Source organism: Leucoraja erinacea, chromosome 4 (assembly GCF_028641065.1).
Source record: "Leucoraja erinacea ecotype New England chromosome 4, Leri_hhj_1, whole genome shotgun sequence".
In the NCBI taxonomy this organism is placed as follows: Eukaryota; Metazoa; Chordata; class Chondrichthyes; order Rajiformes; family Rajidae; genus Leucoraja; species Leucoraja erinaceus.
The window spans coordinates 109,049,566-109,070,643 of NC_073380.1; the positions used below are offsets into that span (position 1 = coordinate 109,049,566).

General features: G+C 44.8%; 1 protein-coding gene across 2 annotated transcripts in view; it reads right to left on the reverse strand.

The window, feature by feature from the left end:
- zfpm2a (zinc finger protein, FOG family member 2a) overlaps positions 1-21,078 on the reverse strand; it is a 646,324-nt gene that overhangs the window by 543,003 nt on the left and 82,243 nt on the right. Inside the window, exon 1 of one of the 2 annotated variants that reach the window (XM_055634910.1) lies at positions 18,334-18,565. The exons of the other annotated variant lie outside the window; for it this stretch is intronic. Coding sequence (XP_055490885.1) covers positions 18,334-18,406 — 73 coding nt within the window. The 5' untranslated portion in view covers positions 18,407-18,565. Of the gene's footprint in view, positions 1-18,333; positions 18,566-21,078 lie in introns of those variants that run through there. 2 annotated transcript variants of the gene reach the window in all.

The window sequence follows — 21,078 nt, forward strand, 5'->3', positions numbered from 1 at the left end:
CATTATTGCCAAAGAGGGAGTGCAGAGAAGGTTCACCAGACTGATTCCTGGGATGTCAGGACTGTCTTATGAAGAAAGACTGGATAGACTTGGTTTATACTCTCTAGAATTTAGGAGATTGAGAGGGGATCTTGTAGAAACTTACAACATTCTTAAGGGGTTGGACAGGCTAGATGCAGGAAGATTGTTCCCGATGTTGGGGAAGTCCAGGACAAGGGGTCACAGCTTAAGGATAAGGGGGAAATCCTTTAAAACCGAGATGAGGAGAACTTTTTTCACACAGAGAGTGGTGAATCTCTGGAACTCTCTGCCACAGAGGGTATTTGAGGCCAGTTCATTGGCTATATTTAAGAGGGAGTTAGATGTGGCCCTTGTGGCCAAGGGGATCAGAGGGTATGGAGAGAAGGCAGGTACGGGATACTGAGTTGGATGATCAGCCATGATCATATTGAATGGCGGTGCAGGCTCGAAGGGCCAAATGGCCTACTCCTGCACCTAATTTCTATGTTTCTATGTTTCTAAAAGGGCAGAAATAGATAGATTAAGCAGGGGGAAAACGTTTAAAAATAAAATTAACTAAAATATGTGAATTGATAAATAAGCTATATCACACACTGTTCCCCTACAACGCTGATTACACTGCGAGGTGCATAACGGAAGTCGCGTTTTACATTGAAAGATGGCGGTCGTGACGCTCCGTTACGTACTACACCTCAGTGCGTTGGATTACGTAGAAGTGGAGTAACTTGCTCCGCTCTATCAACTTTGATGAACATAAGGTAAAATCAACGAGTAAAGTAAGGCTATTTTCTCCTTGCAGTAGCCTGTCTATTTATTGAAGATTATGAAATAGCATTCTCTCCAGAAGATTAGAATAGACATTAGACAATAGACAATAGGTGCAGGAGGAGGCCATTCGGCCCTTCGAGCCAGCACCGCCATTCAATATGATCATGGCTGATCATCCCCAATCAGTACCCCGTTCCTGCCTTCTCCCCATATCCCCTGACTCCGCTATATTTAAGAGCCCTATGTAGCTCTCTCTTGAAAGCATCCAGAGAACCTGCCCCCACCGCCCTCTGAGGCAGAGAATTCCACAGACATATCCAGGGCTCTCGCTTAACTTTTTTTCCCTGTTACCAGCCGGGCAACCTTGGCAGCTTTTTAGGTTGCCAAATGACAGTTTAGGTGGTCATTTAAGATGGCTTGCATGACACGTGCGATAATGTGCTCGGATGAAGTTACCAGTTGGAATTATACTCGATGAAGCATTCACATATTATTTCTGCTTCAAATAAAGTCACAAACTGAACATTCACAAATCAAGACATGATCTATCCCACAATGACATGCAGCAAAATTATAAGACAGTATTTCAACTCTTTTTACACATTGCAATTAATACAATTTCTATTAATTCTTTCCACTTCCAAACAAAAATGTGGTTGGATTATTCAGCCTATGATCAACCTGTGTCAATAAATCCTGGACCATGGTAACATATATGCGTACGCATAGTTGTGAATGTTAATCATTAAATAACTACAGTACTGATACTCCATATTAAGAGCCGTTAAAATGAATTCTGTAATAATGTGTCAACTGCAGCAGCGACAATCGAACACTGCGGTTTTAATGTTTCACGTGTTCACAATTTAATTAATCCATCTTTATGGATTAAAACAAATAATAACATTGGGAATTAAAACACATTTGATTGCATTCCGTTATCAAACATAGTCAATATTCGCTCTGAAGACATTTCCAGGACAATAAGGTCAGGGTGTGTGTGAATCAGTGTGGGGTGGATGTGTGAATCAGGGTGGGGTGGGGGGGATGGGGGGGGGGGGGGGGGGGGGGGGGGGGGGGGGGGGTTACTAGTTCAATAGGTGCAATTAGTAAGTTGGTTTTGGAGTAAGGTAAAATTGTGCAGGGGAGAGCAGGGGGATGGTGGGGGGGGGGGTAGACACAAAGTGTTGGAGGGGGGGGGTTTAGAAGGCAGTCGGTACTAATTCAATAGGTGAATTAGTACGTGTTGGTTGGAGTAGGTAAAATTGTGAGGGGAGAGCATGGGGGATGTCAGTGGTGTTCACGGGGGATGTCAGTGGGGGGGTTCAGTACGGGATGGATGGGGTAGACAAAAGTGCTGGAGAAACTCAGCGGGCGAGGCAGCCTCTATGAAGCAAAGGAAATAAGCAACGTTTCGGGTCGAGACCCTTCTTCAGACTGTTCCTCCCATTCTTCTTGAATGGGAGGATCAGTACAGGATGGATGGGGGGGGGGGGGGTCAGGACAGGATGTGGGGATCAGAGGGCCTGTGCAGGTTGAAGGGAGAATCACTACAGGATGAATGGGAGAAGGGGCAGGGTAAATGGGGGGTGGGTCAGTATGGGATGAATGGGTGGATTGGTACAGGATGGATGGGGGATTAGTACAGGATGGATGGAGGAGAAGTGCAGGATGGATGGGAAAGGGGTAAGTACAGGGTGAATTGGGGAACCAGTGTAGGATGGAAGGGGGGGGGGAGGGGGGGGGGGGGGGGAGATTGGGAGGGGAGCACACGGGAATGTCAGTGAGGACTGAATAGAGGCGGGAATGGTGATCAGTGCGGGATGGAGGGGAGGGGTCTCAGGATAAGGGGGGTGGGGGGGTGGGGCCTACGAGAGAGAGAGAGAGAGAGATGGGAGGTGGGGAGGAAGGAAGGTCAGTGCTCCTCGGACAACATCGCCCGCTGCCTTGGCCGTTGGGAATTCCTCCCCACCGCCTCCCTCTTCCGCCAGCCAATGGTGCCGAGCGGTGCAGCTCAAAGATCCTATAGCTATAGTATATTTGGTGCAGCTGCTTCAGAAGTGTCAGAGCGAATCACGGATCCCGCACAGCGGCAGCAGCGGCCCCATCTCCTCCTCCTCCCGCCCCCCCTCCCGCCCCAATAGTGGCCGCTGCCTGCAAACCCGCTAACGGGATAACCGCTTTCAAAACAAACCCTCCCGCACGCCGAGGCCTCCCCCACCCTCCCTCCTCCCAGCCTCGGCGTGTGGGAGGTTTTTTTTTTAAGCGCCGGGTGGTGAATTTGCAAACAGCGGCCCTTATCAGGGCGGGCGGGGTGCGGGGGGGAGGAAGAGATGGAGCCGCTGTGTGGGACCATTCATTCGCTCCGACCCTTCCTCACCACGCACCTAGTATCTTTCCCACGCAATACAGCCGTCACCGCCGACACAAGACGTTGCGTTCCTTTTCTCCATAGATGCTGCCTGACCCGCGGAGTTACTCTAGTTTTTTGTGTCTATCTTCAGTACAAACCAGTATCTGGTTGCCAAGCCGGGCAAAATGACTCGGTGTTTAGTTGCCCGGCGGCGCTTTGAGTGGTCAATGGCACCCGGGCAACCGTTAATTTCGAGCCCTGTATATCTCTCTGTGAGAAAAAGTGTTTCCTCGTCTCCATTCTAAATGGCTTACTCCTTATTCTTAAACTGTGGCCCCTGGTTCTGGACTCCCCCAACATCGGGAACATGTTTCCTGCCTCCAGCATGTCCAAACCCTTAATAATCTTATATGTTTCAATGAGATCGCCTCTCATCCTTCTAAACTCCTAAGTATACAAGCCCAGCTGCTCCATTCTCTCAGCATATGACAGTCCCGTCATCCCGGGAATCAACCTTGTAAACTTACGCTGCACTCCCTCAATAGCAAGAATTTCCTTCCTCAAATTAGGGGACCAAAACTGCACACAATTCTCACTAGGGCTCGGTACAACTGCAGAAGGACCTCTTTGCTCCTATATTCGATTCCTCTTGCAATGAGTGAATCGTTAGTATCAAAACTTTCACAAAACTTTTTTTGCCAAACGGCAGAGAGATTTTTGAGGGTAACATGCACCCCTCCCAACTCTCACATAGTGATATTTATGATTACAAAAATATTCATTTTTATCAGTGCATCCCATCCCCTTCCAATTTTAACATAGCAAAACCCCCAGGGCAGCTTAATTAAAAACGTTTTTTTGCCTGATGATTATTATCAACAAAAAGAGGTATTTAGCTAAACGTACAAATTAATTTTCATTAAATGAGATACATTCTATCTAGCAGTTGCCCAACAATGGAGAAAATTGGCCTGTGATGCCCTATTCAGAATAAAGAGCAAAACTAATCCAGCTAATTTGGAGTTTGTTTTTTGTTTCAAGTTACAGCATGGAAACAGGTACTTTGACCCACCACGTCCACACTGACCATTGATCATCTGTTCACACTAGTTCTACGTTTTTACACTTTCTCATCCACTCACAAAGCAATGGGTGCAATTTTAGAGGCATCAATTAACCTACCAATACACAGGCTATTGGGATGAGGGAGGAAACCCACGTTGAAAACCCACGCGTTTGTAGAGAGAATATGCAAACTACACACAGATGGCACCCAAAGTCGGGATTGAACACAGGTCTCTGGGATTGTAAAGAGCCTGTCTCACTTGGCCGTCATTCGCGCGCCATTTACGCAACCTGCTAGTGTGTGGGTAGCGCGGGACGGGCGCATGGAGTGGCGTTGAGGAGTGTGAATTTCGCCCTGCACTAAATCTTCGCGTGCCACCGGCCTGTCACGTAACTGACGGCCAAAGTGGGACAGGCCCAAGACCCTGGCGCAGCGCAACGTCTCACCTCCAACAGCAGCAGAAGCAGGCAAATGATCGCCGAGCTCGGCCTGGGGCTCACGGCCTTTGCGGATCCGGATCCGTCCCCACTCCTATTCCCAGAGCGGGGCCAAGACGATTGGAGATAGACACAAAATGCAGGAGTAACTCAGCGGGACCGGCAGCATCTCTGGAGAGAAGCAATGGGCGATGTTTCGGGTCGAGTCCCTTCTTCAGACTGAAGAATGGTCTCGACACAAAACATCATCCACTCCTCCAAGACTGCAACAAATTCCAGAGGGTTGTGGATGTAGCCCAGACCATCCCACAAACCAACCTCCCTTCCATTGACTCCATCTACACTTCAAGCATCTTCAGTTAGGCCACCAGCATAATCAAGGACCAATCTCACTCTGGTCACTCTCTCTTCTCCATCTCTCCCTTCAGGCAAGAGATAGAGAGATTTGAAAACGTATAGTTCTAGATTCAGGGGCAGTTTCTTTCCAGCAGTTATCAGGCAACTGAACCGTCCTCTCACCAGCTAGAGTGCGGTGCTGATGCTCACATCTATCTCATGGTGAACAATCTTTAATCGGGTTTTATCTTGCACTAAATGTTGTGCCCTTTATCCTTTATCTGTATACTTTGGATGGCTTAAATGTAATCATGTAGTCTTTACTCTAACTGGATAGTACACAACCAAAGCTTTACACTGTACCTCGAAACACATGACAATAAACAAAACTAAACCTAAAACTGCATTTACATATCTGTTGTATTGCTGCAAGTATGAATTTCAATGTTCTGTTTTAGGACATATAATAAGATATTCTTGACCAGTCACTTTAGCAGACATTCTACCTGGAATAATTCCCTCAATGTGCATTCATTGCTATTAAACACATAATAGTAAGATTAAACGAGAATTTACCAGTTTGAAGTTTGATCTTTATTTTATGAGGAGTTACGATGAGGGATTACGTGAAGACCCCGGCGGTTCGGATGCGCGTCAATCTTCAAAGCAGCGTTGTGAAATCACAGATAACACCAATTGAAGTAACATAGTAAGAACAGATACTAGAACTACCAGATGTCCTTTATGAGGGTTGGGAGCGGAGGGCACGTAATCCCTCATCATAACTCCTCATAAAATAAAAATCAAACTTCAAACTGGTAAGTTCTCGTTTAATCTTACTATTTTACTTCGGAGTCACGTGAAGATTTCAAAGCTCTGTGATTTCATGCCGTGAGAAACGAGTCTACACAATCACAATTGCTCCATTGACAAATGAGGTCATGACACAGTCATGACATAGATTTAAACATGCCGATGCTGTTAAATTAAATAATAATAATAGTCACATCTCTCATCCAGATGGAACCTATAACAGAACGTAAAATAAAGTTGACAAATATCCCTGGTCTGGCAACGGGTTATTATAAAATGTTTGGAAATTTGTTCGTTTGACCATGCTGCAGCCGTTAGGATGTGGTCCAGCAGAATGTAATTAACCCTTGCTGCTGCTGTTGTAGCAGCCCTGGTGGAGTGAGATCTGGAATCAGTATCTACTCCTGCATAACTCAACTCCGTTTTATCACCTGGAAATGGTCTGAACAGATACGTTCTTATAAAGTTTTTTGTAACTAACAATCATAGTTAGCTTAGAGCCTCGAAGACTCTTGGTGACCTTGACGTATTGTTGTATATGTGTGCCCTCACATAACGAAAGGTCCCTGGGTATGCCTTGACCTATTTTGAGACCCGACACCCCTACTGCTCTGCTTAAGTAAATTATAACATAAAATACTATACATATTATTTACAGATGTAATCATCCTGTCCTGTCGCAATTATGTAGCTAAACCACGCCAGGAGGATAACTACCTAATGAGATCCGACCAAAGCTAAGAATGTAGCTGGAACCTCCTGGTGAAATAGTGTTAACACAATGTCAACATCCCATACTGCATTGTACTTGTCCTGGGAGAACTTGTGTTAAAGATATCCTTCACTAACTCGATATCCGGGGTCAACCCAACAGAGTGGATCTCGTTTGCGGCAGCAAATCTGATGGAAAGCACGATGGCACAGTTAATGTCCCTATCACTCAATATTGTCTAAGACCATTTAAAATGAACTCCAAGAGCTCAGAAATCTGTGCCATTTTAAATGTAACATGAGCATTAAACAAATCCTTCCCATCTCCTGAAGAAGCAAAGTACTGCTTTTTTGGTACTATCCCAGCACTCTGAACACAAACAAGGATAGGTGTGACAACCCAAGCCGTAGGCAGTCTATTGAGAATCTGTAGAATATAAATTGATTTTATCATGCAACGGCTGATTTCCCGAGCCACAGGCTGAACCAACAAAGTTACGTTTAGAATAACCATATAAGGTTGTTTTATTATTACCAACAAATCAGGAATCAAAACTGCATAGGCCAATCACACACCAGGAAACCTAAAGCGGGCTCTTGATGACTTTATTTGAAGACCCAACTGATGAAGCAAAATGGAGGAAGACATAAAAGACCATTCTGCTTGTAGCGAGAATGTATCTTTCGCCACTGTTATGCCACACATTTTTGCAACCTGCGAATTAGCATGAAAACAACATATTTATATTCGGTACACAAAAATGCTGGAGAAACACAGCGGGTGCAGCAGCAACTATGGAGCGAAGGAAATAGGTGACGTTTCGCGCCGAAACCCTTCTGCAGACTGATAGGGGGTGTTGGGGAGAAGGAAGGAAAAGGAGGAGGAGCCCGAGGGCTGGGGGGCGGGAGGAGACAGCCCGAAGGCTGAGGAAGGGGAGGAGACAGCAAGGGCTAACAAAATTGGGAGAATTCAATGTTCATGCCCATAGGATGCAGACTCCCCAAGCGGAATATGAGGTGCTGTTCCTCCAATTTCTGGTGTTGCTCACTCTGGCAATGGAGGAGACCCAGGACAGAGAGGTTGGATTGGGAATGGGAGGGGGAGTTGAAGTGCTGAGGTCAGTTAGATTCTTGCGGACCGAGCGGAGGTGTTCGGCGAAACGATCGGCCAACCTCCGCTTAGTCTCACCGTTGTAGAGCAGCTGACATCTAGAGCAGCGGATGCAGTAGATCAGGTTGGAGGAGATACAGGTGAACCTCTGTCGCACCTGGAACGACTGCTTGGGTCCTTGAATGGAGTCGAGGGGGGAAGTAAAGGGACAGGTGTTGCATTTCCTGCAGTTGCAACGGTAAGTGGCCGGGGAGGGGGTGGTACGGGAGGGAAGGGAAGAATTAACAAGGGAGTTGCGGAGGGAGCGGTCTTTACGGAAGGCAGACATGGGGGGAGATGGGAAGATGAGGCGAGTGGTGGGGTCACGTTGGAGGTGGCGAAAATGACGGAGGATTATTATCTGTATTCGGTGTTGCATTGAATCAGAATTTCATAAATACGTTGTGGTCCAACACCCATTCTGTGTTGTCATTGATCTGTACTTGATGATACTCCAGTGGCAAATGAGATTATGTACCTATTACAGGATTCTTTTACTTGATTGCACCCACATGACCATCACATGCCACCATCATAGTGTATCAACATGAAGTTGAGCATGCAGATATGCATATTCACTCAATCACTCTTTAACCCATAACATGCATGTAGGGTCTATAGATAGTTGATACCAATAACTGAAGAGTTAATAACTCATGCACATCTCCTCCACCAACTAGAGAATTTTAGCATCATTTTGCAATAAAATGAAATATTTACTGATCAAACTACTGGAGCAATGCATTCAGCACTGTTTGTCCATCATAGTGACTTTAGTAGCTTCAGCTGGTAATAACCTACATGGCCCTTTATAGTTTGCCATTTAGCATGCTGTCAGTTCTCCCTCTTGCACAGCTGCATCACATCTATTACATTGCCAATTAGTCTAATGAATAGAAAGCTGCTTTATAACTACAAGGCTGTTCCAGGTTTCTATTGACTCCAATCTGTTGCCCAGTACGGAGTCACAGGCCAACTAATAGCCAAAGGCAAATCCCAATGACCAACCAGTCCATTTGATAACAACTTAATTTTAACTGGATAGAGTGAGCCCAATTTATCAAATAGCTTGAGACTGAAACAGTGGATTTTAGCAAAATACAGCGTCAAAACATCATCCAGACAATACATAACAAGTGTTTTTGAACTCTGGGTAGTGCTCTTTGAATGATTTATTGTCATCATACTGTTAAATTGCCTCATCATAGCAATGCATCCAAATATCTCCGATGATCACTGTAAATGGAAACACCCTATGAAATGTTTAATCAGCCATCTTTCATAATAAACAGGCAACGCCTGCCATAATTTCGTGTCTGCCCTGAACGGCAACTCTGGCTCGATTACCGATAATTCTAACATGTCCCAAGATAACTCTGGCCATAATTCTGAGCCTGCCTCAAAAGACATTCTGCCCATATTTCCGAGCCTGTCTCGAAGGCAATGCTGGCTAAAATACTGAGCCTGCCTCAACACAATTCTGGCCCAATTCCAACCTGCTTGGAATGCTAGTAATGTCCAGTTTTACCTGGTTAAATGCCTCTGAGTGTCTTAATCATTTGTGTATTGTACAACCAAGTGTAAATCTTACCAACTTGTAAGTGGTCCCTTAGTTGTAGAGTAGAAACATAGAACATAGGTGCAGGAGTAGGCCATTCAGCCCTTCGAGCCTGCACCGCTATTTAATATGATCATGGCTGATCATCCAACTCAGTATCCTGTACCTGCTTTCTCTCAATACCCCCTGATTACTTTAGCTACAAGGGCCACATCTAACTCCCTCTTAAATATAGCTTGGTATAGTTCTACCAGTAACACTGGTAGAGTGCGTGGACCCTCGGGCCAGCTTTCATGCTGCTACCAGCTTCAGTGAACCGCTTACTGTCGATGAAGCCGTGGGGTGCATTGTCACCGAAACTATGAAGCCTTGCTCGTTGTTGGCCTAATTGGGCCAACAGCTTATGCTTCATCCTCCAGGTTCTGCCTGTGGAATGGGTCTTACCAGAATAGAAGATTTGGTGGGCTCTAACGTCCCCTGATAGCGGTGATCACTGCATTGTGTTGGGATGGCAACCTTGCTGCCAGGAATGGTACCTCTGACACGTGCCCTTCATCCCTTGGGGTATGCTCCACGCTTATACCCTCAGCCTTGGCGTCAGATTTACACTGACCCGGCATGCTCTCCTCCTCCATGAGGGAGACATTTAGCAGCCCTGCTACAAGGCGCTGCTGGCGCAGCCTCTCCAATAGGCCGATGCTGCCATGGACTCAGTGTCAGCCTAATACTGACCCGGCGGCTTCCATGCCTTGGGGTATGCTGCTCTGCAATACCTCCAACTTCAGGGTCAGAACAAAACTACCCCAGTAAGCTCACCTCCTCCATGAGGGAGATGTTATGCAGCCCTATTACAAGGCACTGCTGGCGCGGCCTCTCCCATATTCCTCCGCTGACACAACTCCTGCTGTTAGAGTGTATCTAGATGGAGCCTCCTCTCCATTAGGAGCTCCATCCTGGCCAACCTCCAAATTTTCTCATTACCGGAAGGGAACCCTCCCGGCACCAAGGCTGACCACTTTGGTCGGTTTACCCCATATCTTGTGGACCACTACGGTCTGGGCACCGCATTGCTGCTGGATTTCCACACCCCGGGAATCCCAGCGTCTATATGTATTACAATCCTACCGGCACCAGCGTCTATAAACATATCAGAGGGAAACCCTCCCGGCTCCCCAGCTATCCGCTTCCGCGGCGAGAACCGGGGTTTCCCCACAGCCCATAGCTGGTCCTCGCGAAGCATCCGGCAGGAAACCTCTGCAACAAGAGGTTCTCGCAAGAAATCAAAACAGGTAAGACATACAAACTTACCTGAAGTTTTTAAACTTACCACTGGAGGAGCGATGTTCCTGCCTGTTCGGTGCTTTGCTATGCTAGCGTCCAACTGACGCGCATGCGAACCGCCGGGGTCTTCACGTAGTCACTCACATGACTCCGAAGTAAAATTGCTAATTAAACACCATATCACTGTATGTCAAAGATGTCTCAACAAAATAGAGAGAGTACAGAGGAGATTTACTAGAATGTTGCCTGGGTTTCAACAACTAGGTTACAGAGAAAGGTTGAACAAGTTAGGGCTTTATTCTTTGGAGCGCAGAAGGTTAAGGGGGGACTTGATAGAGGTTTTTAAAATGATGAGAGGGATAGACAGAGTTGACGTGGAAAAGCTTTTCCCACTGAGAGTAGGGAAGATTCAAACAAGGGGACATGACTGGAGAATTAAGGGACTGAAGTTTAGGGGTAACATGAGGGGGAACTTCTTTACTCAGAGAGTGGTAGCTGTGTGGAATGAGCTTCCAGTGAAGGTGATGGAGGCAGGTTTGTTTTTATCATTTAAAAATAAATTGGATAGTTATATGGATGGGAAGGGAATGGAGGGTTATGGTCTGAGCGCAGGTATATGGGACTAGGGGAGATTATGTGTTCGGCACGGACTAGAAGGGTCGAGATGGCCTGTTTCCGTGCTGTAATTGTTACATGGTTTATATGGTTAAAGCTTTTAAGCATACTCAAAGCCAGTGTTAAATTTCAAAATTATTGTAAGTGGACACAAGGCATATTAAGAAATGACACTGTGAATGTAGCAGATGCTGTCAAATATTCTACAAATGAATCTGGCATGGGATGTTGTAAAAAGTAGAATATCATAGAGAAACAATGTTTCGCAGTTTTGAGATTCCACAGTAGAGTCCTCTGCATAGCGGGATATATACGGGATATTTGTTATACTGATTGTATTGGGAAGGGTGATTATACGGTGATGGGTTGTATATATGACTAAGATACTGTATAGTATATGAGGGGTTTTCTTTTTTTCTTTTTTTCTCTCTTTTTTTGTATGGCTGTAAATATTTGATTAGTGTATAAATGTAAATAATTTGGTGTACGTATAGCTGCTGGTGTACATATGGTGTACATATAGCTGCTGGTGTACATATGGTGTACATATAGCTGTTGGCATACATATGGTGTACATATAGCTGCTAAATTTGTATAAGATAATTATAAGCAGTTGAATAAGGGGTGGGAATTAATAAGCTTTGGCTTCTTCCTGCTCCTTTTCGGACACATACGATCTCATTTATTTATAGATATTGTTTATGACACTTTATAAATATTCTTGTTTTGTTTTTTGTATGCTGTTTCACACTTGCTTTTTATTCTTTTATTCTGTTCGAAATAAAGAATTAAATAAAATAAAATAAATAAAATAGCTCTCAATACACCCAATAGATCTGCTTGCTGATGATAGCAGTCAGACTTCAAGGATGTGCATGGAGCAACATGTCCAGCAAGGAATCAAGGTAAAGGAATGCATTGTACCTACCAGCCTCATAACATTGTGCAAGATAAAGCCGTACACACTTCGTTCCAACAGCCTTTCAACAGACTAGGCCATGCACACCAGCCTATCCCAACCCTTTGTGTCACACCCCTTCACTCTGTGTCCCCTTGCTCTTAATCAAACAGAGACAGTTTATCTTTAACAACACTGTCTACACCCTTTCTAATTTTGAATTACGGTATCAGAGTCGTCATAACCACCTGAAGGACAACTAGCTTCTCCAGTCTCATCCACACAACTCAAGTACTTTATCCCTGGAATCATTTAAGTAAATCTCTTCCTAAGCAACCTCACAAACCGTACTCATTGCTTCAAAGGTTTAGCACCCAATACAATAAATAACATTTTAATCGTGACCTTACAAGCTTTTTAGAAAGATTCACCATAACTTCCTTGATCTTGTATTGTATGTATCTATTTATAAAACTCAGGATCCCATCTGCTGTCTAACTACTTTCACAAATTGCTCTGCCACTTCCGATAAACTATGCACATTTATCACCATCTCTCCATTCCCTTTAGAATTGTGCCCTTTAATTTTACTTCGGACTCACGTGAGTGACTACGTGAAGAACCCGCTCAGCGCGCATGCGCGGCATTAACGTCAGCAGTGCAACAGCGGCTGCAGCGGGAGTTAGGCGCTCCCGCTACAGAATGAAACGGACCATCAGGTGAGTACCCTGAGGTCGGGTTTCTATTACAGGGGAGCCTTTTTCTGCTTGTGTTTTACAGGCAGAGAAAAAGGCTCTGGACCAAAACTGTCCCCCGTTCAAGGAGGAACATTTTTCCGTCGGGAGGGGGGCAGCAACAGGCGGTAGGAGCATTTACCCGGTGTTCCGCTATTCCCCGACACCGTGCCGAGCCCAGCCCGCTAGTACCTGAGCAGCGGGCTGGATGCATAGCCACCCGAAGAGGCATCCGGCAGGTGTTCCCGATTTCGGACGGGACGTCTCTCCACCCGCACGGGGGGAGAGAGAGCCGTCTGAGTCGCTGGTGCGGCTCTCGGAGCAGGTGCCTGCGAGACGCGCAGCTTGAGGGGCGCTCTCGCTTCTACAAGGCACAAAAGCTCTAGAAGTAACAGGCGGTAGGAACAATTACCGGGCGCTCCGCTATCCCCATCACCGCGCCGAGCCCAGTCCCGCTAGTGCCCGAGCTGCGGGCTGGATGTTTAGCCATCCGAAGAGGCATCCGGTGGGTGGCTTCCGACTTGTCGGAGGGGACGTCTCTCCACCCGCATGGGAGAGAGACAGCCGCATGAGCCGCTGGAGCGGTTCCTGGAGCAGGAGCTCCTGCGAGACACGCTACGTGAGGGGCAGTCTCACTGGAGGGTTCAGGCATACCCTCCACAGTGCCTAGGCACTGCCCATCGCTTCCTCCTTAGTGTGGTTAGCTTTGGGGTGACCAGTGGCTGGGCTGGTCATGAAGAGGGGTCACTGGCTGAACAACATCGGGAGTATGCTTGAGGTACAGGATCAGGAAGAGCTGCTGGGTGTGGCCGCTATGTGGCTCCACCACTAGCGAGATGGCTTTTCAGTCTCAACTGATGGCCAGCTTACTACCTGGTCTTTCAAAAATCTCCAAGACAGGTAGTCATGAGGCGTTGGATTTCATCACGCTTCCCCTAAATTGCATTTACTCAAAGTGGCCACCATTTTGGAGGGTACATTGAGCATCGCTTTTAAAAAAATAAAATAAATTTAAAAAAAAAAAGCCAAAATATCAAAAAATGAATTTGATATCCCTGACGTCGGCTATCATTTTCGCATGCTCTTCCAGAGGGTCACGGTAGTATGGCAAAACACCTGACCTACTGTTCGCAGTGCTCCGCAACTTCTCAGGAAGTTATAAAATTTACAGGACTGTGAGAACGCCGACCTCACAACCACAGATCCTGCTGTCTGGCTAAGTTACCAAACCAAGCCTAAAAAACTGGACGAAGTGTCCAAAATATCAGCGCAAGAGGCCTGGAATGAGCACCACACGTAAACCAGTCAGCAGTACCTCAAATGCGCCCACCAGGAGGGTCCACCTCATGGTACTGGTGAAAGCTCGGGGTCTGCATGCCAATCCCGAAAGCCTTTCAGGCCAAGGCCCAGAGCAGGCCCCATGGAAAATGCGCCACCCCCCAACACCACCACCACGTCAGACAACGTGCAAGACTCGTTGGACCGGCAGGAAACAGAAGAATACCCATAACCATGGAGGTAGGTGGGTCTGGTTCCTACCAACGTATAGAAAATAGGGGCTTAATACTAACAGGGGGGAGATTACACCTAGTTTAAGAAGCACGGGAGTCTATCACAAGTGATCAGTATATACTCAATGGCTTTAGTGGATACAAAATACAATTCATACTAGAAAAATTGGCACCAGTTCAACATTTACCCCAGAGGGCATTTTCCCTCTCCGTTAAAGAAACGAGAGGGACAAACTGTACTGGTGAGACTAATTACAAAGGGTATCATGGGAAACATGAACCCTTGGAATTCGTATCAAATATTCGTCACTAAACCCAAAAAGATGGTGGATGTCGCATCATCATTGACTTAACTTCACTAAATATGTTTGTTAAGTATATACATTTCAAAATGGAAACGGTTGTTACTGCCAAACAACTAATTTCCAAAGGATACTTCATGGCAAGCATTGATCTTAAAGATGTTTACTATTTAGTACCATTCACAAGGATCATCGCAGATACCTGAAATTTACCTGGATGGGGCAGCTATGGCAATTTAAAGCGTTACCCAATGGGAAAATAGGCAAGACCATGGAATTGACTATGTTAGCTGTATCAGCTACCAAACAGTTATTCAAAACCCTGGGATTGTCTTACATCCAGATAAATCTAAGTTGAAGCCATCTACAATCATGGACTACTTGGGCTTCACAATTAATTCAGTCTACGTGACTATAACTTTGCCAAGAGACAAAACAGTTGAATTGGCACAATCATGCAACAATTTAATGGTCCATGTACTCCCAACTATTCGACAAGTAACAGAGTAATTGGGAATTTGGTAGCAGCATTTCCGGCTACACAATTCAGACCTTTGCACTGTCAAAACGACATACAGGTCATTATGATCGTGTCATGAAGTCACCCACTGAAGCAATATCATAACTACAGTGGTGGGCAAAAATGTTTGGCATAATTTCAACCTACTATCATCACTAACAAGTAGTAGATGGACTAACCCAGAATCATCGTTACCACTTACACTAGGCATTAATTATCTACAGATGTTGGGTGACTTTTATGGTTTAAAAGGAAGATTGTTCCCGATGTTAGGGAAGTCCAGGACAAGGGGTCACAGCTTAAGGATAAAGGGGAAATCCTTTAAAACCGAGATGAGAAGAACGTTTTTTCACACAGAGAGTGGTGAATCTCTGGAACTCTCTGCCACAGAGGGTAGTTGAGGCCAGTTCATTGGCTATATTTAAGAGGGAGTTAGATGTGGCCCTTGTGGCTAAGGGGATCAGGGGGTATGGAGAGAAGGCAGGTACGGGATACTGAGTTGGATGATCAGCCATGATCATATTGAATGGCGGTGCAGGCTCGAAGGGCCGAATGGCCTACTCCTGCACCTAATTTCTATGTTTCTATGTTTCTAAAAGCATATGCACAAATATGCATCACTTGCGTGTACGGTTACAAATAGATAATACTACGGTGGTAGCCTACATTAACCATATGGGCGGCATAAAATCGGTATCATGCGACAAGTTGGTCAACACAATTTGGCAATGGTGTGTCGAAAGACATATTTGGCTATCAGTAACTTACCTGCTAGGTAAGCTAAATACAGTGGCAGACACCAGGTCACGTAAATTTAATGACAATGGATGTTAAACCCCAAATAATTTGCAAAAGTTATCATGCAATATGGCATGTAAGATATCGATTTATTTGTATCAAGGCTAAATCACCAGGTACCTATGTATGTCGCTTGGGAACCAGACCCTGAGGCAGCAGCGGTAGATGCGTTCGCGCTGGATTGGGGAAATTATTTTTCTATGCATTTCCTCCCTTCTGCCTCATCAGTTAGGGACTACGCACAGTATAAATGGACTCTGCTTCAGGTATTTTGATAGTACCCGACTGGCCTACACAGCCATGGTTCCCAAAACTCCATGACATGGTTGTTGAAACTCCGATGGTATCCCCAGTGACCCAGAGTTATTAACACCCAGTGTCGGGCACAAGTCACCGGTGCCATGAAAATCAAACTCCTGGGTTGCAGATTCTGCACAAACCACTTCTGGGACTGGTATTATCAGAATAAACCATCGACACCATGTCAGCATCCCTTCGAACATCCACTGAAAAACAGCACTTGTCCAGCATCAAGAAATGGGAGAAGTACTGCTTGGATAAAGGGACCACCTACTCAACCGCTACAGTTACCAACGTACTGGCATTCCTGGTAAACCTTCACCACGATGAAGGACTCAGCTACAGAGCCATGGGGTCCCGCCCGCTGGTGGTCAAACTAATGAAGGGTATTTACAACTCTAACCCCTAGACCAAGGTACACCCATACATGGGATGTCAGTGTGGTTCTGACATACCTCAGGGGATGGCCACCAGCCAGACCCCTTAACCTGGAACAATCTATGCTCAAAAAACTCATGTTGATGGCACTTGTTCCGCGACAGGTCGTTGGTGCGCGAAGATTTCTTTCACTGCAAGAATTTCGGAGCCCTGCGCGATGTCGGGACCAGCCCCGCACAACTCCATACCTCTCCGCGATTCTAAGTGGGACTGGCCCCATGCGGCCATACGGTGCCCGTACGCCTCAAGCGACCACGAGGTCGCGTAATTTGCGAGCCAAGGACGCATAAGTAGGACAGGCCCTTACCATTCCCTGCATTGCCGGTCAAAGAGCCTCTTAAACCCACTATTATATTTGCTTCCACCACCATCCCTGCCAAGAGCTGCCTGGTGCAGGCTGGAGACAGATAATCTCACGACATTTAACAAGCATTTAGACAAGTACTTGAATTACCATGGCAGAGAAAGCTATGGATCTAATGCAGGGACATAGGATTAGGTAAACACACCCTGCTCAATGCGCTTTCCTGAAGTTCATCAGGATCTTGTTTCTGGTGTTTCCATGAAACTCACTCCGTGTCCTGTTCCCTTGCATCCCTGAAACTCACTGGACCCTTGCTTGTCGTGCTCCTCTTGAACTCATAAGGTCATAAGTGATAGTAGCAGAATTAGGCCATTCGGCCCATCAAGTCAATCATGGCTGATCTATCTCTCCCTCCTAACTCACTGGGGCTCCAGTTCCCACTATACCTTTAAATGTAGCAGACTTGCTGGAACATTTATTATGATAAGGTTTTACTAGGTTTAACATTGCTACCTTATTTTTTTTTTAACATAGATTTATTTACTGAATTGTATCAAACTTACCAAACTCTCACAATTGGAATTTGTATTTATAACTCAGGATCAATGATAAAGATTACTGGCTATCTGTCCAGTAACTTAAGTGTTATGTTATTGTTATTTTCTAGGTTTAAATATAAACAACAGATTGTTTAAATCAGATCATATTCTTAGCTATTTAATCAATGATCTACAAATATTAGGGGCACAGATAGGGTCGTTGGGGAAAAACACTGAATGGGTGGAGGAGCATAGAAAATAGAAGAGAAACAGGCCCTTTGTTTAGACCACAATGTCTATCCAGAACATGAGGCCAATTTAAACTAATCTACCCTGCCTGCACATTATCCATCTCTCTCCATTCCCCGCATATTCATATGCCTATCTAAAAGCATCTTAAATGCCACTATCGTGTCTGCTTCCACCACCACTCCTGGCCAAAGATCCTGCTCCTGGCAGTGCATTCCAGGCAACCACCACTCTGTGAAAAAAAACATGCATACACATTTCCTTTAAACTTTTCCCCTTCTCACCTTAAAGCTATTCCCTCTAATTACTAACATTTCAACCTTGGGAAAGAGGTTTTAACTGTCTCCTTTATCTATGCCTCTCATAATTTTATATACTTCAATTAGGTCTCCCTTCAACCTCTGACATTCCAGAGAAAATATTCTGTTTGTCCAACCTTTCCTTGTATCTAATAACCTCTATTCCAGGCAGCATTCTGGTAAATGTTTTCTGTCCCCTCTCCAAAAGTATGTGAGTGTGTGTATATATATATATATATACACACACACACACATATACTCACGCACATACACACATAAATATATATTTTTATATATACATTAAAAGTCTAATCTTGTATGTATGTATATACCTGTGTGTGTGTGTCTGCCGATGTGTCTTTCTACCTTCGTCAAAATGCCACGCGCTGGCGCAAAAATCTTCATAGATTTTAATCACATTAAATCCGTTGACAAAATAAACTGCTTCACTTCACATTTCATGCTAAATTTCAAAAGTTATTCAGCATTAAAGTGTTAAAAATACGGCCTTTCAAACAACTCCCAGATTCTTCCAGCAGCTTTAAATTACGGCACAATGCCCCGGCAAGGGGAGGGGTCGCTGCCCTCTCCCCCCCCCCCCCCATTAACGGTTTTAACCCCCCCCCCCGCGCTGGAATGTTCTGGAACGGTTTTACCCACCCCCGGAATGTCATAAATAACTGACCCACCCCCCGGAATGTTCGCAAATGGGACCCACGCCCCCGGAATGTTCTGGACCCACCCCCCGGAATGTGCTGGACCCACCCCCCGGAATGTTCTGGACCCACCCCCCGGAATGTTCTGGACCCACCCCCCGGAATGTTCTGGACCCACCCCCCGGAATGTTCTGGACCCACCCCCCCGGAATGTTCTGGACCCACCCCCGGAATGTTCTGGACCCACCCCCCGGAATGTTCTGGACCCACCCCCCGGCTCGCCTGGCCCAGTCGCACTGAAGTCCCACAGCCCGCGGCTTCACGCGGGTCCACGGCCTCGCCCGCGGCCTCGCTCGGGTCCACGCCCGCCCACGGCCTCTCTCCCACCCATACACTTCCCACCGCGGACCAAATATGATTTGGTAAGTAATACGGCCAATTCTCAACACCATGGACAGGGATTCAATCCCACTTACAGACCAGCTTCTAACGCTATTCAAGGTAATTCTCCAACTCCACATTCCTGACAACAGCTCAGAAACCATAGAGACTTCAATGCACATAGTTCTGAAATTTGCTCTGAGCAAGAGAAGGACCAAAATTGCAAAGCCATAAAGTTATGCCTTCCACTCTACACCCATTTCCACTTTCTTGGCAAAATACCCATTTTTTTGAATAATTTTACTTTTTAAAATAAAATGTATGCTCTCTGACAGCAACAAAACTTCCTCAAAAATGTATATCCAAACAAGAAACTAAATAGTGTAGTCTGTAATCCAGAGATATTGAAAGAATGTGATTAACAAGCTTGTAATTATAAGACTAAGCACACAACAGATAGATGAATCAGCTTGCACTGCATGCAGCACCCATTAACATTTTCTCAGTCTGTTTAAAAATTTCAAATACATCCTGCCTTATGACTTGATGTCATCTGTCCTACATGTTTAACTAAGGACATTCCTAAGAATTAGAAATTCTGTTTACCAAAGCTCTTTATCAAAAACTATTGAATCTGCTTTCATTAGCAATCCCTCTGTCCTTTATCTGGACATATACATTTATTTAGAGACAGAAGATTTTGATTTTCTATCCATCATATTAGCAGGTAACCTCTAACAAAAATTAATTGCATACTATGAACAGAACACTAAATCATCGAGCACTCACAGGTCTATTAGGCTTTCTGGTGCTTTTCTGGATTTCTAGCCATACGCATGCCGGCTATATTTCATAGATGTAAAAGAAACCCTCTACTGACCTGTTGGCCAGCTCATTTTTCAGGAAATGTCAATTCCTAGCTGAAATCCATTTAAAACAGTTAGACAGTAAATGGTACAAAATCATTGGCATTAATACACAGAGGTATGAATTTATGAAATGGTAACAGTATCTAATCATCAACACCAAGTAAGTTAAGCAACGGGGAATGTAATCAGGTGGCAAACATTATTTTGTATTTTATTCGTCTACAGATTGCAAAAATAATTACATTTGGGGAAAGGTTCTCTCTATAATTGCATGTAAGAATTGGGTTAAAACATTATAAAGCAGCACTATCTAGTTCTTAGTGGACATCAAATCTGACCATAATTTAACACTCAAGGAACCAGTCTAAGGTCCCGATTGCAATAAATAACACAACAGTGATGCTCTTGAGAGACATGGATCAAAGAGATACTCAATGAATCTGGCAAACTATTTTTTCCAAATTATTTATAATCCATTGACAGAAATTCATCACAGCACTATGTTCATGTGATGTGGGTACAGTGAAATAATGCTTCCCCACTCCAAACAAATACGTTTACTATATGCTTTTAACTGGACATGGCATTTTTTTTTAATCGAACAGATTGTTATGAATATTAGACTGTTTTTACTTCTTAATTTGTCTGACCTTCAAGGGCTTGTTATTGTTGCAAATGAATCATTTAATTTCCCAGCATTTATCTATATTTTAAATAAAGATATCTCCATATAGTTGCATAATGCTTTCTTAATGTAACTACTAAATAAAACATGATTAATATGGTAACATTTTCAGAACATTTGTACCATTAACCCACGCAACTAATCCATGACACTAATTTAACCATACAGATCCCTGTACACCCATGGGTTTCTCTGCAATAAATCTGTAACGTTTTCAAAAATGACTAGCATAAATGTTATGGTAGACAAAAATGTTGGAGAAACATAAATGTTATTGAGCCTGCTCTCTTTATTTAGAATTCCACCTCACATCAAATGTACTGAGTCAAAGTACATCACCCCAAGACTCCTCTGGTGCCAAGTATCAAGAACAAACCACATCCACAAAATCCTCCTGGACATCTATGTCACATAGCAAAACAACACCCCACCTACATTATCTATCAAAACTGACAAGTTTTATGTGTTACTGTTTTTATATGCTCC